The sequence below is a fragment of the Salvelinus fontinalis genome, unplaced genomic scaffold (assembly GCF_029448725.1).
Source record: "Salvelinus fontinalis isolate EN_2023a unplaced genomic scaffold, ASM2944872v1 scaffold_1001, whole genome shotgun sequence".
Taxonomy (NCBI): domain Eukaryota; kingdom Metazoa; phylum Chordata; class Actinopteri; order Salmoniformes; family Salmonidae; genus Salvelinus; species Salvelinus fontinalis.
Genome location: NW_026601210.1, coordinates 37,768 through 60,320, shown reverse-complemented (window position 1 = coordinate 60,320; position 22,553 = coordinate 37,768). Strand labels below are relative to the sequence as shown.

Sequence of the window (22,553 nt, the reverse complement as noted above, 5' to 3'; positions counted from 1 at the left end):
ACACACTCACACACTCACACACTCACACTCTCACACTCTCACACTCACTCACACTCACCTGGAGATGGACAGAGAAACCTCATTCACCGGCCTCAAACTCCGTACCGCATCCTAACAGACAGAGAGAGAGAAAGCTTTTACTACCTCATCCTGGAATATACAACGTCTGAGGTCACCTGCCTTTGGCCTAAAGAGCAGGAACAAAGATTTCACAAACAAACATGGTATAGAGGAGATGAACCCACTGGTTGCCCTCTAGGTTACAGAGAGCTGGTAGTCCCATCCACCACACTACCAGGTGGCTGGTATAGAGGAGACGGACCCACTGGTTGCCCTCTAGGTTACAGAGAGCTGGTAGTCCCATCCACCACACTACCAGGTGGGTGGTATAGAGGAGACGGACCCACTGGTTGCCCTCTAGGTTACAGAGAGCTGGTAGTCCCATCCACCACACTACCAGGTGGGTGGTATAGAGGAGATGGACCCACTGGTTGTCCTCTAGGTTACAGAGAGCTGGTAGTCCCATCCACCACACTACCAGGTGGGTGGTATAGAGGAGACGGACCCACTGGTTGACCTCTAGGTTACAGAGAGCTGGTAGTCCCATCCACCACACTACCAGGTGGGTGGTATAGAGGAGACGGACCCACTGGTTGCCCTCTAGGTTACAGAGAGCTGGTAGTCCCATCCACCACACTACCAGGTGGGTGGTATAGAGGAGACGGACCCACTGGTTGCCCTCTAGGTTACAGAGAGCTGGTAGTCCCATCCACCACACTACCAGGTGGGTGGTATAGAGGAGACGGACCCACTGGTTGCCCTCTAGGTTACAGAGAGCTGGTAGTCCCATCCACCAAACTACCAGGTGGGTGGTATAGAGGAGACGGACCGACTGGTTGCCCTCTAGGTTACAGAGAGCTGGTAGTCCCATCCACCAAACTACCAGGTGTGAAACAGAGAAGGGACTCAGGGGGTATGTTCATTTGGTATTGATCACTCTATTAAATTAATCAAAACTGGAACATTTTACATTTGGTTAGAAATAAATATGGAACTAATCTCAACAGAGAAACATTTCCTCCTGTGTGCTACCTACTGTACCCCTTTCTAAAGGTCTCTATGTTTGCACATTTTGGATACCTTTTAATTTAACCTTTATTTAACTAGGCAAGTCAGTTAAGAAGTAAATCTTATTTACAATGACGGCCTACCGGGAAACAGTGGGTTAACTGCCTTGTTCAGGGGCAGAACGACAGATTTTTACCTTTGTCAGCTCGGGGGATTTGATCCAACAACCTTTACGGTTACTGGCCCAACGCTCTAACCACTAGGCTACCTGCTGGTTACTGGCCCAACACTCTAACCACGAGGCTACCTGCTGGTTACTGGCCCAACGCTCTAACCACTAGGCTACCTGCTGGTTACTGGCCCAACGCTCTAACCACTAGGCTACCTGCTGGTTACTGGCCCAATCCTCTAACCACTAGGCTACCTGCTGGTTACTGGCCCAACGCTCTAACCACGAGGCTACCTGCTGGTTACTGGCCCAACGCTCTAACCACGAGGCTACCTGCTGGTTACTGGCCCAACGCTCTAACCACGAGGCTACCTGCTGGTTACTGGCCCAACGCTCTAACCACTAGGCTACCTGCTGGTTACTGGCCCAACACTCTAACCACGAGGCTACCTGCTGGTTACTGGCCCAACGCTCTAACCACTAGGCTACATTTACAGTTACTGGCCCAACGCTCTAACCACTAGGCTACCTGCTGGTTACTGGCCCAACGCTCTAACCACTAGGCTACCTGCTGGTTACTGGCCCAACACTCTAACCACGAGGCTACCTGCTGGTTACTGGCCCAACGCTCTAACCACTAGGCTACCTGCTGGTTACTGGCCCAACGCTCTAACCACTAGGCTACCTGCTGGTTACTGGCCCAATCCTCTAACCACTAGGCTACCTGCTGGTTACTGGCCCAACGCTCTAACCACGAGGCTACCTGCTGGTTACTGGCCCAACGCTCTAACCACGAGGCTACCTGCTGGTTACTGGCCCAACGCTCTAACCACGAGGCTACCTGCTGGTTACTGGCCCAACGCTCTAACCACTAGGCTACCTGCTGGTTACTGGCCCAACACTCTAACCACGAGGCTACCTGCTGGTTACTGGCCCAACGCTCTAACCACTAGGCTACATTTACAGTTACTGGCCCAACGCTCTAACCACTAGGCTACCTGCTGGTTACTGGCCCAACGCTCTAACCACTAGGCTACCTGCTGGTTACTGGCCCAACGCTCTAACCACTAGGCTACCTGCTGGTTACTGGCCCAACGCTCTAACCACTAGGCTACCTGCTGGTTACTGGCCCAACACTCTAACCACTAGGATACCTGCTGGTTACTGGCCCAACGCTCTAACCACTAGGCTACCTGCTGGTTACTGGCCCAACGCTCTAACCACTAGGCTACCTGCTGGTTACTGGCCCAACGCTCTAACCACTAGTCTACCTGCTGGTTACTAGTCCAACGCTCTAACCACTAGGCTACCTGCTGGTTACTGGCCCAACGCTCTAACCACTAGGCTACCTGCTGGTTACTGGCCCAATGCTCTAACCACTAGGCTACCTGCTGGTTACTGGCCCAACGCTCTAACCACGAGGCTACCTGCTGGTTACTGGCCCAACGCTCTAACCACGAGGCTACCTGCTGGTTACTGGCCCAACGCTCTAACCACGAGGCTACCTGCTGGTTACTGGCCCAACGCTCTAACCACTAGGCTACCTGCTGGTTACTGGCCCAACACTCTAACCACGAGGCTACCTGCTGGTTACTGGCCCAACGCTCTAACCACTAGGCTACATTTACAGTTACTGGCCCAACGCTCTAACCACTAGGCTACCTGCTGGTTACTGGCCCAACGCTCTAACCACTAGGCTACCTGCTGGTTACTGGCCCAACGCTCTAACCACGAGGCTACCTGCTGGTTACTGGCCCAACGCTCTAACCACGAGGCTACCTGCTGGTTACTGGCCCAACGCTCTAACCACTAGGCTACCTGCTGGTTACTGGCCCAACACTCTAACCACGAGGCTACCTGCTGGTTACTGGCCCAACGCTCTAACCACTAGGCTACATTTACAGTTACTGGCCCAACGCTCTAACCACTAGACTACCTGCTGGTTACTGGCCCAACGCTCTAACCACGAGGCTACCTGCTGGTTACTGGCCCAACGCTCTAACCACGAGGCTACCTACTGGTTACTAGCCCAACACTCTAACCACTAGGCTACCTGCTGGTTACTGGCCCAACGCTCTAACCACTAGGCTACCTGCTGGTTACTGGCCCAACGCTCTAACCACTAGGCTACCTGCTGGTTACTGGCCCAACGCTCTAACCACTAGGCTACCTGCTGGTTACTGGCCCAACGCTCTAACCACTAGGCTACCTGCTGGTTACTGGCCCAACGCTCTAACCACTAGGCTACCTGCTGGTTACTGGCCCAACGCTCTAACCACGAGGCTACCTGCTGGTTACTGGTCCAACACTCTAACCACGAGGCTACCTGCTGGTTACTGGCCCAACGCTCTAACCACTAGGCTACCCTGCCAATGTTGTCAGATCTTCAACCCAAAAAAGTAATATTAGATAAAGGGAACCTGAGTGAATAAATAACACAACAATTTCATAAACAAAGTTATGTAACACCCAATGCCCCTGGGTGACATAGTAATTGCCCCTGGGTGACATAGTAATTGCCCCTGGGTGACATAGTAATTGCCCCTGGGTGACATAGTAATTGCCCCGGGGTGACATAGTAATTGCCCCGGGGTGACATAGTAATTGCCCCGGGGTGACATAGTAATTGCCCCGGGGTGACATAGTAATTGCCCCTGGGTGACATAGTAATTGCCCCTGGGTGACATAGTAATTGCCCCTGGGTGACATAGTAATTGCCCCTGGGTGACATAGTAATTGCCCCTGGGTGACATAGTAATTGCCCCTGGGTGACATAGTAATTGCCCCTGGGTGACATAGTAATTGCCCCTGGGTGACATAGTAATTGCCCCTGGGTGACATAGTAATTGCCCCTGGGTGACATAGTAGGTGACCCCTAACACTCAATAACTGGTTGTGCTCACTTTAGCTGCAATGACTCCAACCAAACACTTCCTGTCTCTCACGTCGCTGAACCCATTGCCCACTATGGTTGTGAGGTCTGGGGTCTGCTCACCAACCAAGAATTCACAAAATGGGACAAACACCAAATTGAGACTCTGCATGCAGAATTCTGCTAAAACATCCTCTGTGTACAACTTAAAACACCAAATAATGCATGCAGAGCAGAATTATGATGATTCCTGCTAATTATCAAAATCCAGAAAAGAGCAATTAAATTCTACAACCACCTAAAAGGAAGCGATTCCCAAACCTTCCATAACAAAGCCATCACCTACAGAGAGATGAACCTGGAGAAGAGTCCCCTAAGCAAGCTGGTCCTGGGGCTCTGTTCACAAACACAAACACACCCCACAGAGCCCCAGGACAACAGCACAATTAGACCCAACCAAATCATGAGAAAACAACAAAGATAATTACTTGACACATTGGAAAGAATTAACAAAAAATCTAACCTAACCAGTGTCACGTCTGGTAGGAGGTGAACCCATAGAGTCATGTGGTAGGAGGTGAACCCATAGAGTCACATCTGGTAGGAGGTGAACCCATAGAGTCATGTGGTAGGAGGTGAACCCATAGAGTCACATCTGGTAGGAGGTGAACCCATAGAGTCATGTGGTAGGAGGTGAACCCATAGAGTCATGTGGTAGGAGGTGAACCCATAGAGTCATGTGGTAGGAGGTGAACCCATAGAGTCATGTGGTAGGAGGTGAACCCATAGAGTCATGTGGTAGGAGGTGAACCCATAGAGTCATGTGGTAGGAGGTGAACCCATAGAGTCATGTGGTAGGAGGTGAACCCATAGAGTCATGTGGTAGGAGGTGAACCCATAGAGTCATGTGGTAGGAGGTGAACCCATAGAGTCACATCTGGTAGGAGGTGAACCCATAGAGTCATGTCTGGTAGGAGGTGAACCCATAGAGTCACGTCTGGTAGGAGATGAACCCATAGAGTCACGTCTGGTAGGAGGTGAACCCATAGAGACACGTCTGGTAGGAGGTGAACCCATAGAGTCACGTCTGGTAGGAGGTGAACCCATAGAGTCATGTCTGGTAGGAGGTGAACCCATAGAGACACGTCTGGTAGGAGGTGAACCCATAGAGTCACGTCTGGTAGGAGGTGAACCCATAGAGTCACGTCTGGTAGGAGGTGAACCCATAGAGACACGTCTGGTAGGAGGTGAACCCATAGAGTCACGTCTGGTAGGAGGTGAACCCATAGAGTCATGTGGTAGGAGGTGAACCCATAGAGTCATGTGGTAGGAGGTGAACCCATAGAGTCACGTCTGGTAGGAGGTGAACCCATAGAGTCATGTGGTAGGAGGTGAACCCATAGAGTCATGTGGTAGGAGGTGAACCCATAGAGTCACGTCTGGTAGGAGGTGAACCCATAGAGACACGTCTGGTAGGAGGTGAACCCATAGTCATGTGGTAGGAGGTGAACCCATAGAGTCATGTCTGGTAGGAGGTGAACCCATAGAGTCATGTGGTAGGAGGTGAACCCATAGAGTCATGTGGTAGGAGGTGAACCCATAGAGTCACGTCTGGTAGGAGGTGAACCCATAGAGTCATGTGTTAGGAGGTGAACCCATAGAGTCACGTCTGGTAGGAGGTGAACCCATAGAGTCACGTCTGGTAGGAGGTGAACCCATAGAGTCATGTGGTAGGAGGTGAACCCATAGAGTCATGTGGTAGGAGGTGAACCCATAGAGTCACGTCTGGTAGGAGGTGAACCCATAGAGTCATGTGGTAGGAGGTGAACCCATAGAGTCACGTCTGGTAGGAGGTGAACCCATAGAGTCATGTGGTAGGAGGTGAACCCATAGAGTCATGTGGTAGGAGGTGAACCCATAGAGTCACGTCTGGTAGGAGGTGAACCCATAGAGTCATGTGGTAGGAGGTGAACCCATAGAGTCATGTGGTAGGAGGTGAACCCATAGAGTCATGTGGTAGGAGGTGAACCCATAGAGTCACGTCTGGTAGGAGGTGAACCCATAGAGTCACGTCTGGTAGGAGGTGAACCCATAGAGTCACGTCTGGTAGGAGGTGAACCCATAGAGTCACGTGGTAGGAGGTGAACCCATAGAGTCACGTGGTAGGAGGTGAACCCATAGAGTCACGTCTGGTAGGAGGTGAACCCATAGAGTCATGTGGTAGGAGGTGAACCCATAGAGTCATGTCTGGTAGGAGGTGAACCCATAGAGTCATGTGGTAGGAGGTGAACCCATAGAGTCACGTCTGGTAGGAGGTGAACCCATAGAGTCACGTCTGGTAGGAGGTGAACCCATAGAGTCACGTCTGGTAGGAGGTGAACCCATAGAGTCATGTGGTAGGAGGTGAACCCATAGAGTCACGTCTGGTAGGAGGTGAACCCATAGAGTCACGTCTGGTAGGAGGTGAACCCATAGAGTCACGTCTGGTAGGAGGTGAACCCATAGAGTCATGTCTGGTAGGAGGTGAACCCATAGAGTCATGTGGTAGGAGGTGAACCCATAGAGTCACGTCTGGTAGGAGGTGAACCCATAGAGTCATCTGGTAGGAGGTGAACCCATAGAGTCACGTCTGGTAGGAGGTGAACCCATAGAGTCACGTCTGGTAGGAGGTGAACCCATAGAGTCACGTCTGGTAGGAGATGAACCCATAGAGTCACGTCTGGTAGGAGATGAACCCATAGAGTCATGTCTGGTAGGAGATGAACCCATAGTCATGTGGTAGGAGGTGAACCCATAGAATCATGTGGTAGGAGGTGAACCCATAGAGTCATCTGGTAGGAGGTGAACCCATAGAGTCACGTCTGGTAGGAGGTGAACCCATAGAGTCATGTCTGGTAGGAGGTGAACCCATAGAGTCATGTGGTAGGAGGTGAACCCATAGTCATGTGGTAGGAGGTGAACCCATAGTCATGTGGTAGGAGGTGAACCCATAGTCATGTGGTAGGAGGTGAACCCATAGAGTCATGTGGTAGGAGGTGAACCCATAGAGTCATGTGGTAGGAGGGGAACCCATAGATTCACGTCTGGTAGGAGGTGAACCCATAGAGTCATGTGGTAGGAGGTGAACCCATAGTCATGTGGTAGGAGGTGAACCCATAGAGTCATCTGGTAGGAGGTGAACCCATAGAGTCACGTCTGGTAGGAGGTGAACCCATAGAGTCATGTCTGGTAGGAGGTGAACCCATAGAGTCATGTGGTAGGAGGTGAACCCATAGTCATGTGGTAGGAGGTGAACCCATAGTCATGTGGTAGGAGGTGAACCCATAGTCATGTGGTAGGAGGTGAACCCATAGAGTCATGTGGTAGGAGGTGAACCCATAGAGTCATGTGGTAGGAGGGGAACCCATAGATTCACGTCTGGTAGGAGGTGAACCCATAGAGTCATGTGGTAGGAGGTGAACCCATAGTCATGTGGTAGGAGGTGAACCCATAGAGTCATCTGGTAGGAGGTGAACCCATAGAGTCACGTCTGGTAGGAGGTGAACCCATAGAGTCGTGTCAGACTGGGTGGGACTTCATGTTATGACGTTATACTACGTCCACAATATTCAGATCACAGATGTGAACTGCGGATATTAAACCAAATACTTTTCCAGACAGTAGTTCCAGCCGCTGTATAGGCTAGTCCAGTGATCAGATTAACAACCATACACACACACACCCAAATAAGGAGCACACACACAACTACACACACAACCATATACACACACGCATCGCAACTACGCAAGTAGTCGCCACACTAAACATTTCAGAGACCTGCCTGAGCCTCGCATGACCCGAGTCACCAGACTGAATGTCCGGTTCCAAAGCTGTAATATCAAGCATCACCAACCGTGTAAACCAAATAATCACTTCAGGACAGACAACATTATTTATTTGTCATTGAACCTTTATTTAACTGCGCAAGTCAGCTCGTAGTAATGATGCCATAATGATTTTCTGTGATCTCTGGCAAAGAGTTGGATAAAAGCCCATACATTTTTTACTTCACTATTTGATAATCAACTTCTCAATTTCTTATTTGTTAAATGTTCCAAGGAAAACTAAAAAAAACATTGTGTTGTAATTTCAGAATACGGTACACCGAGATCCAGATTGAACAGACAAGTGAACCTTTTTCACATGGAGGCTATCTGCAGCCTTTACATACTACTGGAGGATTTAAATGAGGATAAATATTAACTTCAAATCATATCAAAATTCCAAACTTTCATACCAGTCTGTGTGCATGTGTGAACGGACTGGCCCATAAAAACCCATCAGATTGTAGGGGCTTGTTAACGGTCCAATAACATCTACCCAGACTTGTTCAACACAGCTCTCTCCATCTCCCCTCCCATCTCTCTTTCTTTCTCCCTCTCTCCATCGGTCTCTCCACCCTGAAGTAGCAAAAGCAGAAGCAGGAAGCAAAAGTATCCATATTCGAACCAAACCACAGAAATATCCTCCTACATTCCTCGGGCAAACTGTCATTAAAGCAAAGTTCCAAACCATTCTAGAATCTCTTGTTACTTCCTTTGTTGAAGTAGTCAACAGTCACCGATTCTGACATTATTCAGGATAAGTGAATGTGTGGTTTCCCCTGAAATTGTCCTTAACCAATCCAGTCGTGTTACTGTAGATCCGTGTTTCTGTTTGAGGAAGGAATGCATCTTCAAAAGGGCTTACACCAACATTGACTGGTTTCTTCTTCAGGTACTGCAGATGTGAATGAACACAGGCTGTCAATACTTTTTTTTAGCTGCTTGTCAATCACATGTATTGACATGTAATTATGTGAATAGTTACCGGAATGGTCCATGTCAATGGTACACTAGACATACATAGGTAGCCAGTATCTCCAGACCTCTCCTCTCTCAATTCAATTCAATTCAATTCAAGGGGCTTTATTGGCATGGGAAACATGTGTTAACATTGCCAAAGCAAGTGAGGTAGATAATATACAAAAGTGAAGTAAACAATAAAAATTAACAGTACCGTAAACATTACACATTCAGAAGTTTCAAAACAATCTCTCTCTCTGTCTGGCAGTCTCTTCAAACAGTCAGTATCTCCAGACCTCTCCTCTCTCTCTGTCTGGCAGTCTCTTCAAACAGTCAGTATCTCCAGACCTCTCCTCTCTCTCTCTGTCTGGCAGTCTCTTCAAACAGTCAGTATCTCCAGACCTCTCCTCTCTCTCTGTCTGGCAGTCTCTTCAAACAGTCAGTATCTCCAGACCTCTCCTCTCTCTCTCTAGCTGGCAGTCTCTTCAAACAGTCAGTATCTCCAGACCTCTTCTCTCTCTCTGTCTGGCAGTCTCTTCAAACAGTCAGTATCTCCAGACCTCTCCTCTCTCTCTCTAGCTGGCAGTCTCTTCAAACAGTCAGTATCTCCAGACCTCTCTCCTCTCTCTCTGTCTGGCAGTCTCTTCAAACAGTCAGTATCTCCAGACCTCTCCTCTCTCTCTCTGTCTGGCAGTCTCTTCAAACTGTCAGTATCTCCAGACCTCTCCTCTCTCTCTAGCTGGCAGTCTCTTCAAACAGTCAGTATCTCATTTACATTTAAGTCATTTAGCAGACGCTCTTATCAGCCCAGTCTAAACCCCTGTCTGTCCACCAGAACACATCAACCTAGTCTAAACCCCTGTCTGTCCACCAGGCCACATCAACCCAGTCTAAACCCCTGTCTGTCCACAAGGCCACATCAACCCAGTCTAAACCCCTGTCTGTCCACCAGGCCACATCAACCCAGTCTAAACCCCTGTCTGTCCACAAGGCCACATCAACCCAGTCTAAACCCCTGTCTGTCCACCAGGCCACATCAACCTAGTCTAAACCCCTGTCTGTCCACCAGAACACATCAACCCAGTCTAAACCCCTGTCTGTCCACCAGAACACATCAACCCAGTCTAAACCCCTGTCTGTCCACCAGAACACATCAACCCAGTCTAAACCCCTGTCTGTCCACCAGAACACATCAACCCAGTCTAAACCCCTGTCTGTCCACCAGAACACATCAATCCAGTCTAAACCCCTGTCTGTCCACCAGAACACATCAACCCAGTCTAAACCCCTGTCTGTCCACCAGAACACATCAAGTAGCAGCATGTCACCACAACAATAACTTGTTTTCCACTCAGAGTCAGACTGACATATTGCATAACGCTGACTGATCTCTATGGTGGCTGGATGAGTAACCAGGCTAGCCTAGTCCCATCAACTCTATGGTGGCTGGATGAGTAACCAGGCTAGCCTAGTCTCAGAAACTCTATAGTGGATGAAGGTGTAACCAGGCTAGCCTAGTCCCATCAACTCTATGGTGGCTGGATGAGTAACCAGGCTAGCCTAGTCCCATCAACTCTATGGTGGCTGGATGAGTAACCAGGCTAGCCTAGTCCCATCAACTCTATGGTGGCTGGATGAGTAACCAGGCTAGCCTAGTCCCATCAACTCTATGGTGGCTGGATGAGTAACCAGCTCATCCAGTACGGCTCAGTAGGGTGAAAAATGTGGCACTTTGAATGCAGAGGAACACAGACAGGAACATCTCAATACAAAACAGTCATTTCCACTTATTCATGGTGATGATGTCGTGGAATGTTGTGTGTCACCAGAGGCTGGTTTTTTAAAGTCCGAAATAGAGAAATTGAGATGCTGGATTTGTCCAAGTAATGTATTCAGTTGCTGGTGTGGGTTTTTGAAGAATGCACTAGAGACTAAGGGACTGTAACAGTTACGGTACAGTAGGCTACAGTGAGTCCAATAGCTCTATGGAATAAGGCCTATTTAATCATCAACTATAACTGAATGGAGAGAGACCAGTTGTCTCAATTCTAGTAGATCATTCATACTGTATATAAACTCAGCAACAACAAAAAAAGAAACGGCCCTTTTTCAGGACCCCGTCTTTCAAAGATAATTCGTAAAAATCCAAATAACTTCACAGATCTTCAATGTAAAGGGTTTAAACACTGTTTCCCATGCTTGTTCAATGAACCATAAACAATTAATGAACATGCACCTGTGGAACGGTCGTTAAGACACTAACAGCTTACAGACGGTAGGCAATTAAGGTCACAGTTATGAAAACTTAGGACACTAAAGAGGCCTTTCTACTGACTCTGAAAAACACCAAAAGAAAGATGCCCAGGGTCCCTGCTCATCTGCGTGAAAGTGCCTTAGGCATGCTGCAAGGAGGCATGAGGACTGCAGATGTGGCCAGGGCAATAAATTGCCATGTCCGTACTGTGAGACACCTAAGACAGCGCTACAGGGAGACAGACGGACAGCTGATCATCCTCACAGTGGCAGACCACGTGTAACAACACCTGCACAGGATCGGTACATCCGAACATCACACCTGTGGGACAGGATGGCAACAACAACTGTCCGAGTTACACCAGGAACGCACAATCCCTCCATCAGTACTCAGACTGTCCGCAATAGGCTGAGAGAGGCCTACAAGCTCTCAGTCCAGCCTGTTGTAAGGCAGGTCCTCACCAGACATCACCGGCAACAACGTCGCCTATGGGCACAAACCCACCGTCGCTGGACCAGACAGGACTGGCAAAAAGTGCTCTTCACTGACGAGTCACGGTTTTGTCTAACCAGGGGTGATGGTCGGATTTGCGTTTATCGTCGAAGGAATGAGCGTTACACCGAGGCCTGTACTCTGGAGCGGGATTGATTTGGAGGTGGAGGGTCCGTCATGGTCTGGGGCGGTGTGTCGCAGCATCATCGGACTGAGCTTGTTGTCATTGCAGGCAATCTCAACACTGTGCGTTACAGGGAAGACATCCTCCTCCCTCATGTGGTACCCTTCCTGCAGGTTCATCCTGACATTACCCTCCAGCATGACAATGCCACCAGCCATACTGCTCGTTCTGTACGTGATTTCCTGCAAGGCAGGAATGTCAGTGTTCTGCCATAGCCAGCGAAGAGCCCGGATCCCGGATCTCAAGCCCATTGAGCACGTCTGGGACCTGTTGGATCGGAGGGGGAGGGCTAGGGCCATTCCCCCCAGAAATGTCCGGGAACTTGCAGGTGCCTTGGTGGAAGAGTGGGGTATCATCTCACAGTAAGAACTGGCAAATCTGGTGCAGTCCATAAGGAGGAGATGCACTGCAGCACTCAATGCAGCTGGTGGCCACACCAGATACTGACTGTTACTTTTGTTTTTGCCCCCCCCCCCCCCCCCCCCCTTTGTTCAGGGACACATTATTCCATTTATTTTAGTCACATGACTGTGGAACTTGTTCAGTTTATGTCTCAGTTGTTGAATCTTGTTATGTTCATACAAACATTTACACATGTTAAGTTTACTGAAAATAAATGCAGTTGACAGTGAGAGGACGTTTCTTGTTTTTGCTGAGTTTTTTTGCTATATATATATATATATATATATATATATATATATATATATATATATATATATATATATATATATATACACACAGGTGTCTGGCAGTTCGCTACATTTACCTTTCAGTCATTTAGCAGACGCTCTTATCCAGAGCCACTAACAGTTAGTGTGTTCATCTTAAGATAGCTCGGTATCTGAACGTAAGGCGCTACAGAGGGTAGTGCGAACGGCCCAGTACATCACTGGGGCCAAGCTTCCTGTCATCCAGGACCTATACAATAGGCGGTGTCAGAGGAAAACCCATAAAATTGTCAGAGACTCCAGTCACCCAAGTTATAGACTGTTTTCTCTGCTACCGCACGATAAGCGGTACCGGAGCGCCAAGTCTAGGACCAAAAGACTCCTCAACAGCTTCTACCCCCAAGCCATAAGACTCCTGAACAATTAATTAAATTGCCACCAGACAATTTACATTGACCCCCCCCCCCCCCCCCTTTTGTACACTGCTGCTACTCTCTGTTTATTATCTATGCATAGTCACTTTACCCCTACCAACATGTCCAGATTACCTCAACTAGCCTGTACCCCCCGCACACTGACTCTGTACCGTTACCCCCTGTATATAGCCTTGTTATTGTTATTCTTATTGTGTTACTTTTTATTATTACTTTTTATTTTTGTCTACTTGGTAAATATTTTCTTCTTCTTGAACTGCACTGTTGGTTAAGGGCTTGTAAGTAAAGCATTTCACGGTAAAGTCTACACTAGTATGTGACAAATAAAGTTTGATTTGAGGTGGGACAATCACATAATCACAGTCCTAGTATGTACATTTTTAAAGTAAATAAATACTATTAAATGTGGTATAACTCTGTTCCCACTCTATATTGAGCCATATACAGTAGAGCCTGTTTCAAGTGTGGTTTTCCTTTCGGGGGAGATGCTTGTCCTGTCTGGAAGTCAGTAAATGCTTTTGGTTTCTCACAAAATATGGGTTTGACCATAGACCAATAACAGGGCATGACTTACGCGGCATGTCAGACGGAGTGGGTTTCCAGTTATTCTGGTAGACTTACAGCGCATTCGGAAAGTATTCAGAGACCTTGACTTTTTCCACATTGTCACGTTACAGCCTTAATCTAAAATGGATTAAATAAAACATTTTCCTCATCAATTTACACTTAATACCCCATAATGACATCACAATACCCCATAATGACAAAGTGAAAACAGGTTTTTAGAATTTTTTGGCGAATTTATAAAACAGAAAAAACAGAAATACCTTATTTATATAAGTATTCAGACACTTTGCTATGAGACTTGAAAATTCAGCTCAGGTGCGTCCTGTTTCCATTGATCATCCTTGAGATGTTTCTATAACATGATTGGAGTCCACTTGTGGTAAATTCAATTGATTTGACATGATTTGGAAAAGCACACACCTGTCTATATAAAGGTCCCACAGTTGACATTGCATGTCAGAGCAAAAACCAAGCCATGAGGTCGAAGGAATTGTCCGTAGAGCTTCGAGACAGGATTGTGTTGAGGCACAGATCTGGGGAAGGGCACCAAAACATTTCTGCAGCATTGAAGGTCCCCAAGAAATCTTTGGCTTACATAATTTTTAAATGGTAGAAGTTTGGAACCACCAAGACTCTTCCTAGACCTGGCCGCCTGGCCAAACTAAGCAATCGGGGGAGAATGGCCTTGGTCAGGGAGGTGACCAAGAACCTGATGGTCACTCTGACAGAGCTCCAGAGAACCTCTGTAGAGATGGGAGAACCTTCCAGAAGGGCAACCATCTCTGTAGCACTCCACCAATCAGGCCTTTATGGTAGAGTGGCCAGACGGAAGCCACTCCTCAGTAAAAGGCACATGACCGCCCGCTTGGAGTTTGCTAAAAGGTACCGAAAGACTCTCAGACCATGAGAAACAAGATTCTCTGGTCTGATGAAACCAAGATTGAATTCTTTGGCCTGAATGCCAAGCTTCCCTTCTGGAGGAAAACCTGGCACCATCCCTACGGTGAAGCATGGTGGTGGCAGCATCATGCGGTGGGGATGTTTTTCAATGGCAGGGACTGGGAGACTGTTCAGGATCGAGGGAAAGATTAACGGAGCAAAGTACAGAGAGATCCTTGATGAAAACCTGCTCCAGAGCGCTCAGGACCTCAGACTGGGGCAAAGGTTTACCTTCCAACAGGACAACGTCCCTAAGCACACAGCCAAGACAACACAGGAGTGGCTTCGGGACAAGTCTCTGAATGTCCTTGAGTGGCCCAGCCAGAGCCTGGACTTGAACCCGATCGAACATCTCTGGAGAGACCTGAAAATAGCTGTTCAGCGACGCTCCCCATCCAACCTGACAGATCTTGAGAGGATCTGCAGAGAAGAATGGGAAAAACTCCCCAAATACAGGTGTGCCAAGCTTGTAGCGTCATACCCAAGAAGATTCGAGGCTGTAATTGCTGCCAAAGGTGCCTCAACAAAGTACTGAGTAAAGGGTATGAATACTTATGTGAATGTCATGTTTACATTTATTATGAAATTGTTTTTGCTTCGTCATTATGGGGTATTGTGATGTTTTAGAATAAGGCTGTAATGTAACAAATTTTGGAAAAAGTCAAGGGGTCTGAATACTTTCAGAATGCACTGTATTAACCAGTCATTCTGGTAGACATATTGTCCAGTCATTCCGGTAGACATAAACTCAGCAAAAAAAGAAACATTCCTTTTTCAGGACCCGTCTTTCAAAGACAAATCGTAAAAATCCAAATAACTTCACAGATCTTCAATGTAAAGGGTTTAAACACTGTTTCCCATGCTTGTTCAATGAACCGTAAACAATTAATGAAGACGCACCTGTGGAACGATCGTTAAGACACTAACAGCTTACAGACGGTAGGCAATTAAGGTCACAGTTATGAAAACTTAGGACACTAAAGAGGCCTTTCTACTGACTCTGAAAAACACCAAAAGAAAGATGCCCAGGGTCCCTGCTCATTTGCGTGAAAGTGCCTTAGGCATACTGCAAGGAGGCATGAGGACTGCAAATGTGGCCAGGGCAATAAATTGCAATGTCCGTACAGTGAGACGCATAAGACAGCACTACAGGGAGACAGGACGGCCCGCTGATCGTCTCGCAACGGCAGACGATGTGTAACAACACCTGCACAGGATCGGTACATCTGAATATCACACCTGCGGGACAGGTACAGGATGGCAGCAACAACAACTGCCCGAGTTACACCAGGAACGCACAATCCCTCCATCAGTGCTCAGATTGTCCGCAATAGGCTGAGAGAGGCTGGACTGAGGGCTTGTAGGCCTGTTGTAAGACAGATCCTCACCAGAAATCACCAGCAACATACAGTGGAGCAAAAAAGTATTTAGTCAGCCACCAATTGTGCAAGTTCTCCCACTTAAAAAGATGAGAGAGGCCTGTAATTTTCTTCATAGGTACACTTCAACTATGACAGACAAAATGAGAAGAAAAAAAATCCAGAAAATGACATTGTAGGATTTTTTATGAATTTATTTGCATATTATGGTGGAAAATAAGTATTTGGTCAATAACAAAAGTTGCTCAATACTTTGTTATATACCCTTTGTTGGCAATGACAGAGGTCAAACGTTTTCTGTAAGTCTTCACAAGGTTTTCACACTGTTGCTGGTATTTTGGCCCATTCCTCCATGCAGATCTCCTCTAGAGCAGTGATGTTTTATAGAGCAGTGATGTTAGAGCAGTGATATAGAGCAGTGATGTTTTAGGGCTGTTGCCGGGCAACACGGACTTTCAACTCCCTCCAAAGATGTTCTATGGGGTTGAAATCTGGAGACTGGCTAGGCCACTCCAGGACCTTGAAATGCTTCTTACGAAGCCACTCCTTCGTTGCCCGGGCGGTGTGTTTGGGATCATTGTCATGCTGAAAGACCCAGCCACATTTCATCTTCAATGCCCTTGCTGATGGAAGGAGATTTTCACTCAAAATCTCACGATACATGGCCCCATTCATTCTTTCCTTTACACGGATCAGTCGTCCTAGTCCCTTTGCAGAAAAACAGCCCCCAAAGCATGATGTTTCCACCCCCATGCTTCACAGTAGGTATGGTGTTCTTTGGATGCAACTCAGCATTCTTTGTCCTCCAAACACAACGAGTTGAGTTTTTACCAAAAAGTTATATTTTGGTTTCATCTGACCATATGACATTCTCCCAATCTTCTTCTGGATCCTCCAAATGCTCTCTAGCAAACTTCAGACTGGCCTGGACATGTACTGGTTTAAGCAGGGGGACACGTCTGGCACTGCAGGATTTGAGTCCCTGGCGGCGTAGTGTGTTACAGATGGTAGGCTTTGTTACTTTGGTCCCAGCTCTCTGCAGGTCTTTCACTAGGTCCCCCTGTGTGGTTTTGGGATTTTTGCTCACCATTCTTGTGATCATTTTGACCCCACGGGGTGAGATCTTGCGTGGAGCCCCAGATCGAGGGAGATTATCAGTGGTCTTGTATGTCTTCCATTTCCTAATAATTGCTCCCACAGTTGATTTCTTCAAACCAAGCTGCTTACCTATTGCAGATTCAGTCTTCCCAGCCTGGTGCAGGTCTACAATTTTGTTTCTGGTGTCCTTTGACAGCTCTTTGGTCTTGGCCATAGTGGAGTTTGGAGTGTGACTGTTTGAGGTTGTGGACAGGTGTCTTTTATACTGATAACAAGATCAAACAGGTGCCATTAATACAGGTAACGAGTGGAGGACAGAGGAGCCTCTTAAAGAAGAAGTTACAGGTCTGTGAGAAACAGAAATCTTGCTTGTTTGTAGGTGACCAAATACTTATTTTCCACCATAATTTGCAAATAAATTCATAAAGAATCCTACAATGTGATTTTCGTGAATTTTTCTTCTCATTTTGTCTGTCATAGTTGAAGTGTACCTATGATGAAAATTACAGGCCTCTCTCATCTTTTTAAGTGGGAGAACATGCACAATTGGTGGCAGACTAAATACTTTTTTGCCCCACTGTACGTCACCTATGGGCACAAACCCACTGTCGCTGGACCAGGCAGGACTGGCAAAAAGTGCTCTTCACTGACGAGTCGCGGTTTTGTCTCACCGGGGGTGATGGTCGGATTCGCGTTTATGGTCGAAGGAATGAGCGTTACACCGAGGCCTGTACTCTGGAGCGGGATTGATTTGGAGCTGGAGGGTCCGTCATGGTCTGGGGCGGTGTGTCACAGCATCATCGGACTGAGCTTGTTGTCATTGCAGGCAATCTCAACGCTGTGCGTTACAGGGAAGACATCCTCCTCCCTCATGTGGTACCCTTCCTGCAGGCTCATCCTGACATGACCCTCCAGCATGACAATGCCACCAGCCATACTGCTCATTCTGTGTGTGATTTCCTTCAAGACATGAATGTCAGTGTTCTGCCATGGCCAGCGAAGAGCCCAGATCTCAATCCCATTGAGCACGTCTGGGACCTGTTGGATCGGAGGGTGAGGGCTAGGACCATTCCCCCCAGAAATGTCCGGGAACTTGCAGGTGCCTTGGTGGAAGAGTGGGGTAACATCTCACAGCAAGAACTGGCAAATCTGGTGCAGTCCATGAGGAGGAGATGCACTGCAGTACTTAATGCAGCTGGTGGCCACACCAGATACTGACTGTTACTTTTGATTTTGACCCCCCTTTGTTCAGGGACACATTATTCCATCTATTTTAGTCACATGACTGTGGAACTTGTTCAGTTTATGTCTCAGTTGTTGAATCTTGTTATGTTCATACAAATATTTACACATGTTAAGTTTTCTGAAAATAAACGCAGTTGACAGTGAGAGGACGTTTCTTTTTTTGCTGAGTTTATTTGATTATGCATCAACTCTCTAGTTTACTCCTTCTCTTTACTCCCCAGTCAGACAGGGCTGGCTAACAGGGTTCCAGTTTACAGACAGGGGTAGCAGACAGGGGTAGCAGACAGGGGTAGCAGACAGGTGTAGCAGACAGGAGTAGCAGACAGGGGTAGCAGACAGGGTTAGGGTTAGCAGACAGGTGTAGCAGACAGGTGTAGCAGACAGGGGTAGCAGACAGGGGTAGCAGACAGGGGTAGCAGACAGGGGTAGCAGACAGGTGTAGCAGACAGGTGTAGCAGACAGGGGTAGCAGACAGGGGTTAGGGTTGGCAGACAGGGGTAGCAGACAGGGGTAGGGTTAGCAGACAGGTGTAGCAGACAGGGGTTAGGGTTGGCAGACAGGGTTAGCAGACAGGGGTAGCAGACAGGTGTAGCAGACAGGGGTTAGGGTTGGCAGACAGGGTTAGCAGACAGGGGTAGCAGACAGGGGTAGCAGACAGGGGTTAGGGTAGCAGACAGGGTTCTGGTTAGCAGACAGTGGTTAGGGTTGGCAGACAGGGGTAGCAGACAGGGGTTAGGGTTGGCAGACAGGGGTAGCAGACAGGGGTTAGGGTTGGCAGACAGGGGTAGAAGACAGGGGTAGCAGACATGGGTGGTAGACAGGGGTGGTAGACAGGGGTAGCAGACAGTGGTAGGTTGTAGCAGACAGGGGTAGCAGACAGGGGTGGTAGACAGGGGTAGCAGACAGGGGTAGGGGTAGCAGACGGGTAGCAGACAGGGGTAGGGGTAGCAGACAAGGGTAGCAGACAGGGATGGTAGACAGGGGTAGCAGACAGGGGTAGCAGACAGGGTTGGTAGACAGGGGTTAGGGTGGGCAGACAGGGGTAGCAGACAGGGGTAGCAGACAGGGATGGTAGACAGGGGTGGCAGACAGGGGTAGCAGACAGGGGTGGTAGACAGGGGTTAGGGTGGGCAGACAGGGGTAGCAGACAGGGGTAGCAGACAGGGGTGGTAGACAGGGGTAGCAGACAGGGGTAGGGGTAGCAGACAGGGGTAGCAGACAGGGATGGTAGACAGGGGTGGCAGACAGGGGTAGCAGACAGGGGTGGTAGACAGGGGTTAGGGTGGGCAGACAGGGGTAGCAGACAGGGGTAGCAGACAGGGGTGGTAGACAGGGGTTAGGGTGGGCAGACAGGGGTGGTAGACAGGGGTAGCAGACAGGGTTCTGGTTAGCAGACAGGGGTAGCAGACAGGGGTAGCAGACAGGGGTAGCAGACAGGGTTCTGGTTAGCAGACAGGGGTAGCAGACAGGGGTAGCAGACAGGGATCCGGTTAACAGACAGGTGTAGCAGACAGGGTTCTGGTTAACAGACAGGGTTAGGGTTAGCAGACAGGGGTTAGGGTTAACAGACAGGGTTAGCAGACAGGGGTTAGGGTTAGCAGACAGGGTTAGGGTTAACAGACAGGGTTAGGGTTAACAGACAGGGTTAGCAGACAGGGGTTAGGGGTAGCAGACAGGGTTAGCAGACAGGGGTTAGGGGTAGCAGACAGGGTTAGCAGACAGGGTTAGGGTTAACAGACAGGGTTAGGGTTAACAGACAGGGGTAGCAGACAGGGTTAGCAGACAGGGGTTAGGGGTAGCAGACAGGGTTAGCAGACAGGGTTAGGGTTAGCAGACAGGTGTAGCAGACAGGGTTAGGGTTAGCAGACAGGTGTAGCAGACAGGGCCAGCAGCATACCACCCTGCATACCACTGCTGGCTTGCTTCTGAAGCTAAGCAGGGTTGGTCCAGGTTAGTCCCTGGATGGGAGACCAGATGCTGCTGGAAGTGGTGTTGGAGGGCCAGTAGGAGGCACTCTTTCCTCTGGTCTAAAAAATATCCCAATGCCCCAGGGCAGTGATTGGGGACACTGCCCTGTGTAGGGTGCCGTCTTTCGGATGGGACGTTAAACGGGTGTCCTGACTCTCTGAGGTCATTAAAAATCCCATGGCACTTATCGTAAGAGTAGGGGTGTTAACCCCGGTGTCCTGGCTAAATTCCCAATCTGGCCCTCAAACCATCATGGTCACCTAATAATCCCCAGTTTACAATTGGCTCATTCATCCCCCTCCTCTCCCCTGTAACTATTCCCCGGGTCGTTGCTGCAAATGAGAACGTGTTCTCAGTCAACTTACCTGGTAAAATAACGGTAAAATAAAATTAAATAAATAAAAAGGGGTAGGGTTAGCAGACAGGGTTAGGAGACAGGGGTTAGGGTTGGGAGACAGGGGAAGGGTTAGCAGACAGGGGTAGGGTTAGCAGACAGGGGTTAGGGTTGGCAGACAGGGGTTAGGGTTGGCAGACAGGGGTTAGGGTTGGCAGACAGGTGTAGCAGACAGGGATCCGGTTAACAGACAGGTGTAGCAGACAGGGTTCTGGTTAACAGACAGGGTTAGGGTTAGCAGACAGGGGTTAGGGTTAGCAGACAGGGGTAGCAGACAGGGGTTCCGGTTAGCAGACAGGTGTAGCAGACAGGGATCCGGTTAACAGACAGGTGTAGCAGACAGGGATCCGGTTAACAGACAGTGAACACTCACCTCCAAGTAGTTCTGGACACCCTTGACTGCTTGGTGTGGAGGCGCCTTCATAACGCCACTAGAAGAGACAAGAATAGAGAGTTTATTGATAACAGAATATAATGGAGTTGGATGACAACAGAACTGCATATAATGGAGTTGGATGACAACAGAACTGAATATAATGGAGTTGGATGACAACAGAACTGAATATAATGGAGTTGGAAGAGAACAGAATATATAATAACTGATGTCATTCATTGAATAGTACACTTCTGAGATGTAAACTGCACAGGAATAGCCATTAATCTATGTACCTGTACTTTGTCCCGAGGTATTGGAAGAAGATGAGATAACGGACACTGCCATTGACCATGATCATTGACTGCTTCAAGGACAAACTCCTGTTATGCAACTCAAAGGTTATATAGGGAAAAATGTGCCCCAACCTGAACATATGCTTGTTGCTGTTTTCTATTTTATCAAAGAGAGATTTGACAGAGGTTATGTTTGATAATTCCACAGAAAAATCACATTGCACACCTTCAACTTCACACGCAACGCGACATGGTCATTACTAGTTACCACAACCACAAAGTCAATAAAAACCGCCTATTTCTACAATTTATCTTCTTCAAATGTGAATTTAAACCTAACCTTAACCTTGACCCTTACATTTTCCACATTGATAACCTTAAACCTAACTTTAAATTAATACCAAAAAGCAAACATAACAACTCATGAATATTTTCGATGTAGATACTTTGTGGCAGTAGAAACCATGCGACATTCAAAAGTCTGTCGCTTTATGATGCCATCATTGTGATTGGCAGAGGGGTGTGTCGTGCATGCAGAGCGGACACGCCCCTCTCACCGATCTCGGCATCCGTGGACGTAGAGCAACAGCAGCCGTAGTAATTTGACATGCATTGAGACTACGTTCTGTGTCACGGTGACAGAACAAGCTGCCGCTGCCGCGCGTCCGACAGAGAGGGAATACTGCAACTGTACCGGACTCGTTTCATCCAACCGTCTATAACGACAGCAGCCCCGGGCAATGACATTAACCCATTGAAAGAGGAATACTAGAAGGAAAACGCAAAGATGACTGTGGACTTTGAAGAATGTATTAAAGACTCTCCACGATTCAGGTAGGAAAGAATGCGCTCATGGCACGGCGGCACAAGAGCGCTGTAAACTGGATAAATTGTAACGATCTCATCCCGAAATACATTTTTCAGGTGTGACATATAGTAGTAACCCATTACATTTCATATTCTATGTCCGTATGCCATTTGCACATGAGCAGATGTGGTCTGAAATCATGAACGGTTCTCTTTATTCTCGTATGGGGAATTATTAATTCACGAATGTCACCAAGGTGAAATATTTATATTGGCTTTGGGTATGCCCTCAATCGTGTATAACTCAATCGTAATCGTTGTTAAAAAGGCCATTGTAACATTGTTTCACACATAATGATTGGCGTTACAATAGCTGGCACCTTCCCTGTCCAAGGCCCGTGTCCTCCCCAGTTCAGTACCAGTTGAATAAATTACTTTTGTCCTCGATGTTCTAAGATGGCTACATGCTGCTTCTGGAAGGAAAACGCTCTATGTGTGGATTCCTCATCTTAACACATCTGTT

At 48.0% G+C, this 22,553-nt stretch overlaps 1 protein-coding gene across 2 annotated transcripts in view; it reads right to left on the bottom strand.

The window, feature by feature from the left end:
- The window catches only part of LOC129848131 (tRNA pseudouridine synthase-like 1), a 29,055-nt gene extending 6,956 nt beyond the window's left edge, over positions 1 to 22,099 (bottom strand). The window contains exons 1-4 of one of the 2 annotated variants that reach the window (XM_055915606.1): positions 21,450 to 22,099; positions 21,224 to 21,310; positions 20,928 to 20,985; positions 59 to 111 (exon numbers count right to left, since the gene is read on the bottom strand). In XM_055915606.1, the coding sequence (XP_055771581.1) occupies positions 59 to 111; positions 20,928 to 20,985; positions 21,224 to 21,288 (176 nt within the window). In that variant the 5' untranslated portion in view covers positions 21,289 to 21,310; positions 21,450 to 22,099. Of the gene's footprint in view, positions 1 to 58; positions 112 to 20,927; positions 20,986 to 21,223 lie in introns of both variants that reach the window. The other variant, XM_055915605.1, reaches the window with a different exon arrangement.
- Between the last annotated feature and the right edge of the window lie 454 nt (positions 22,100 to 22,553).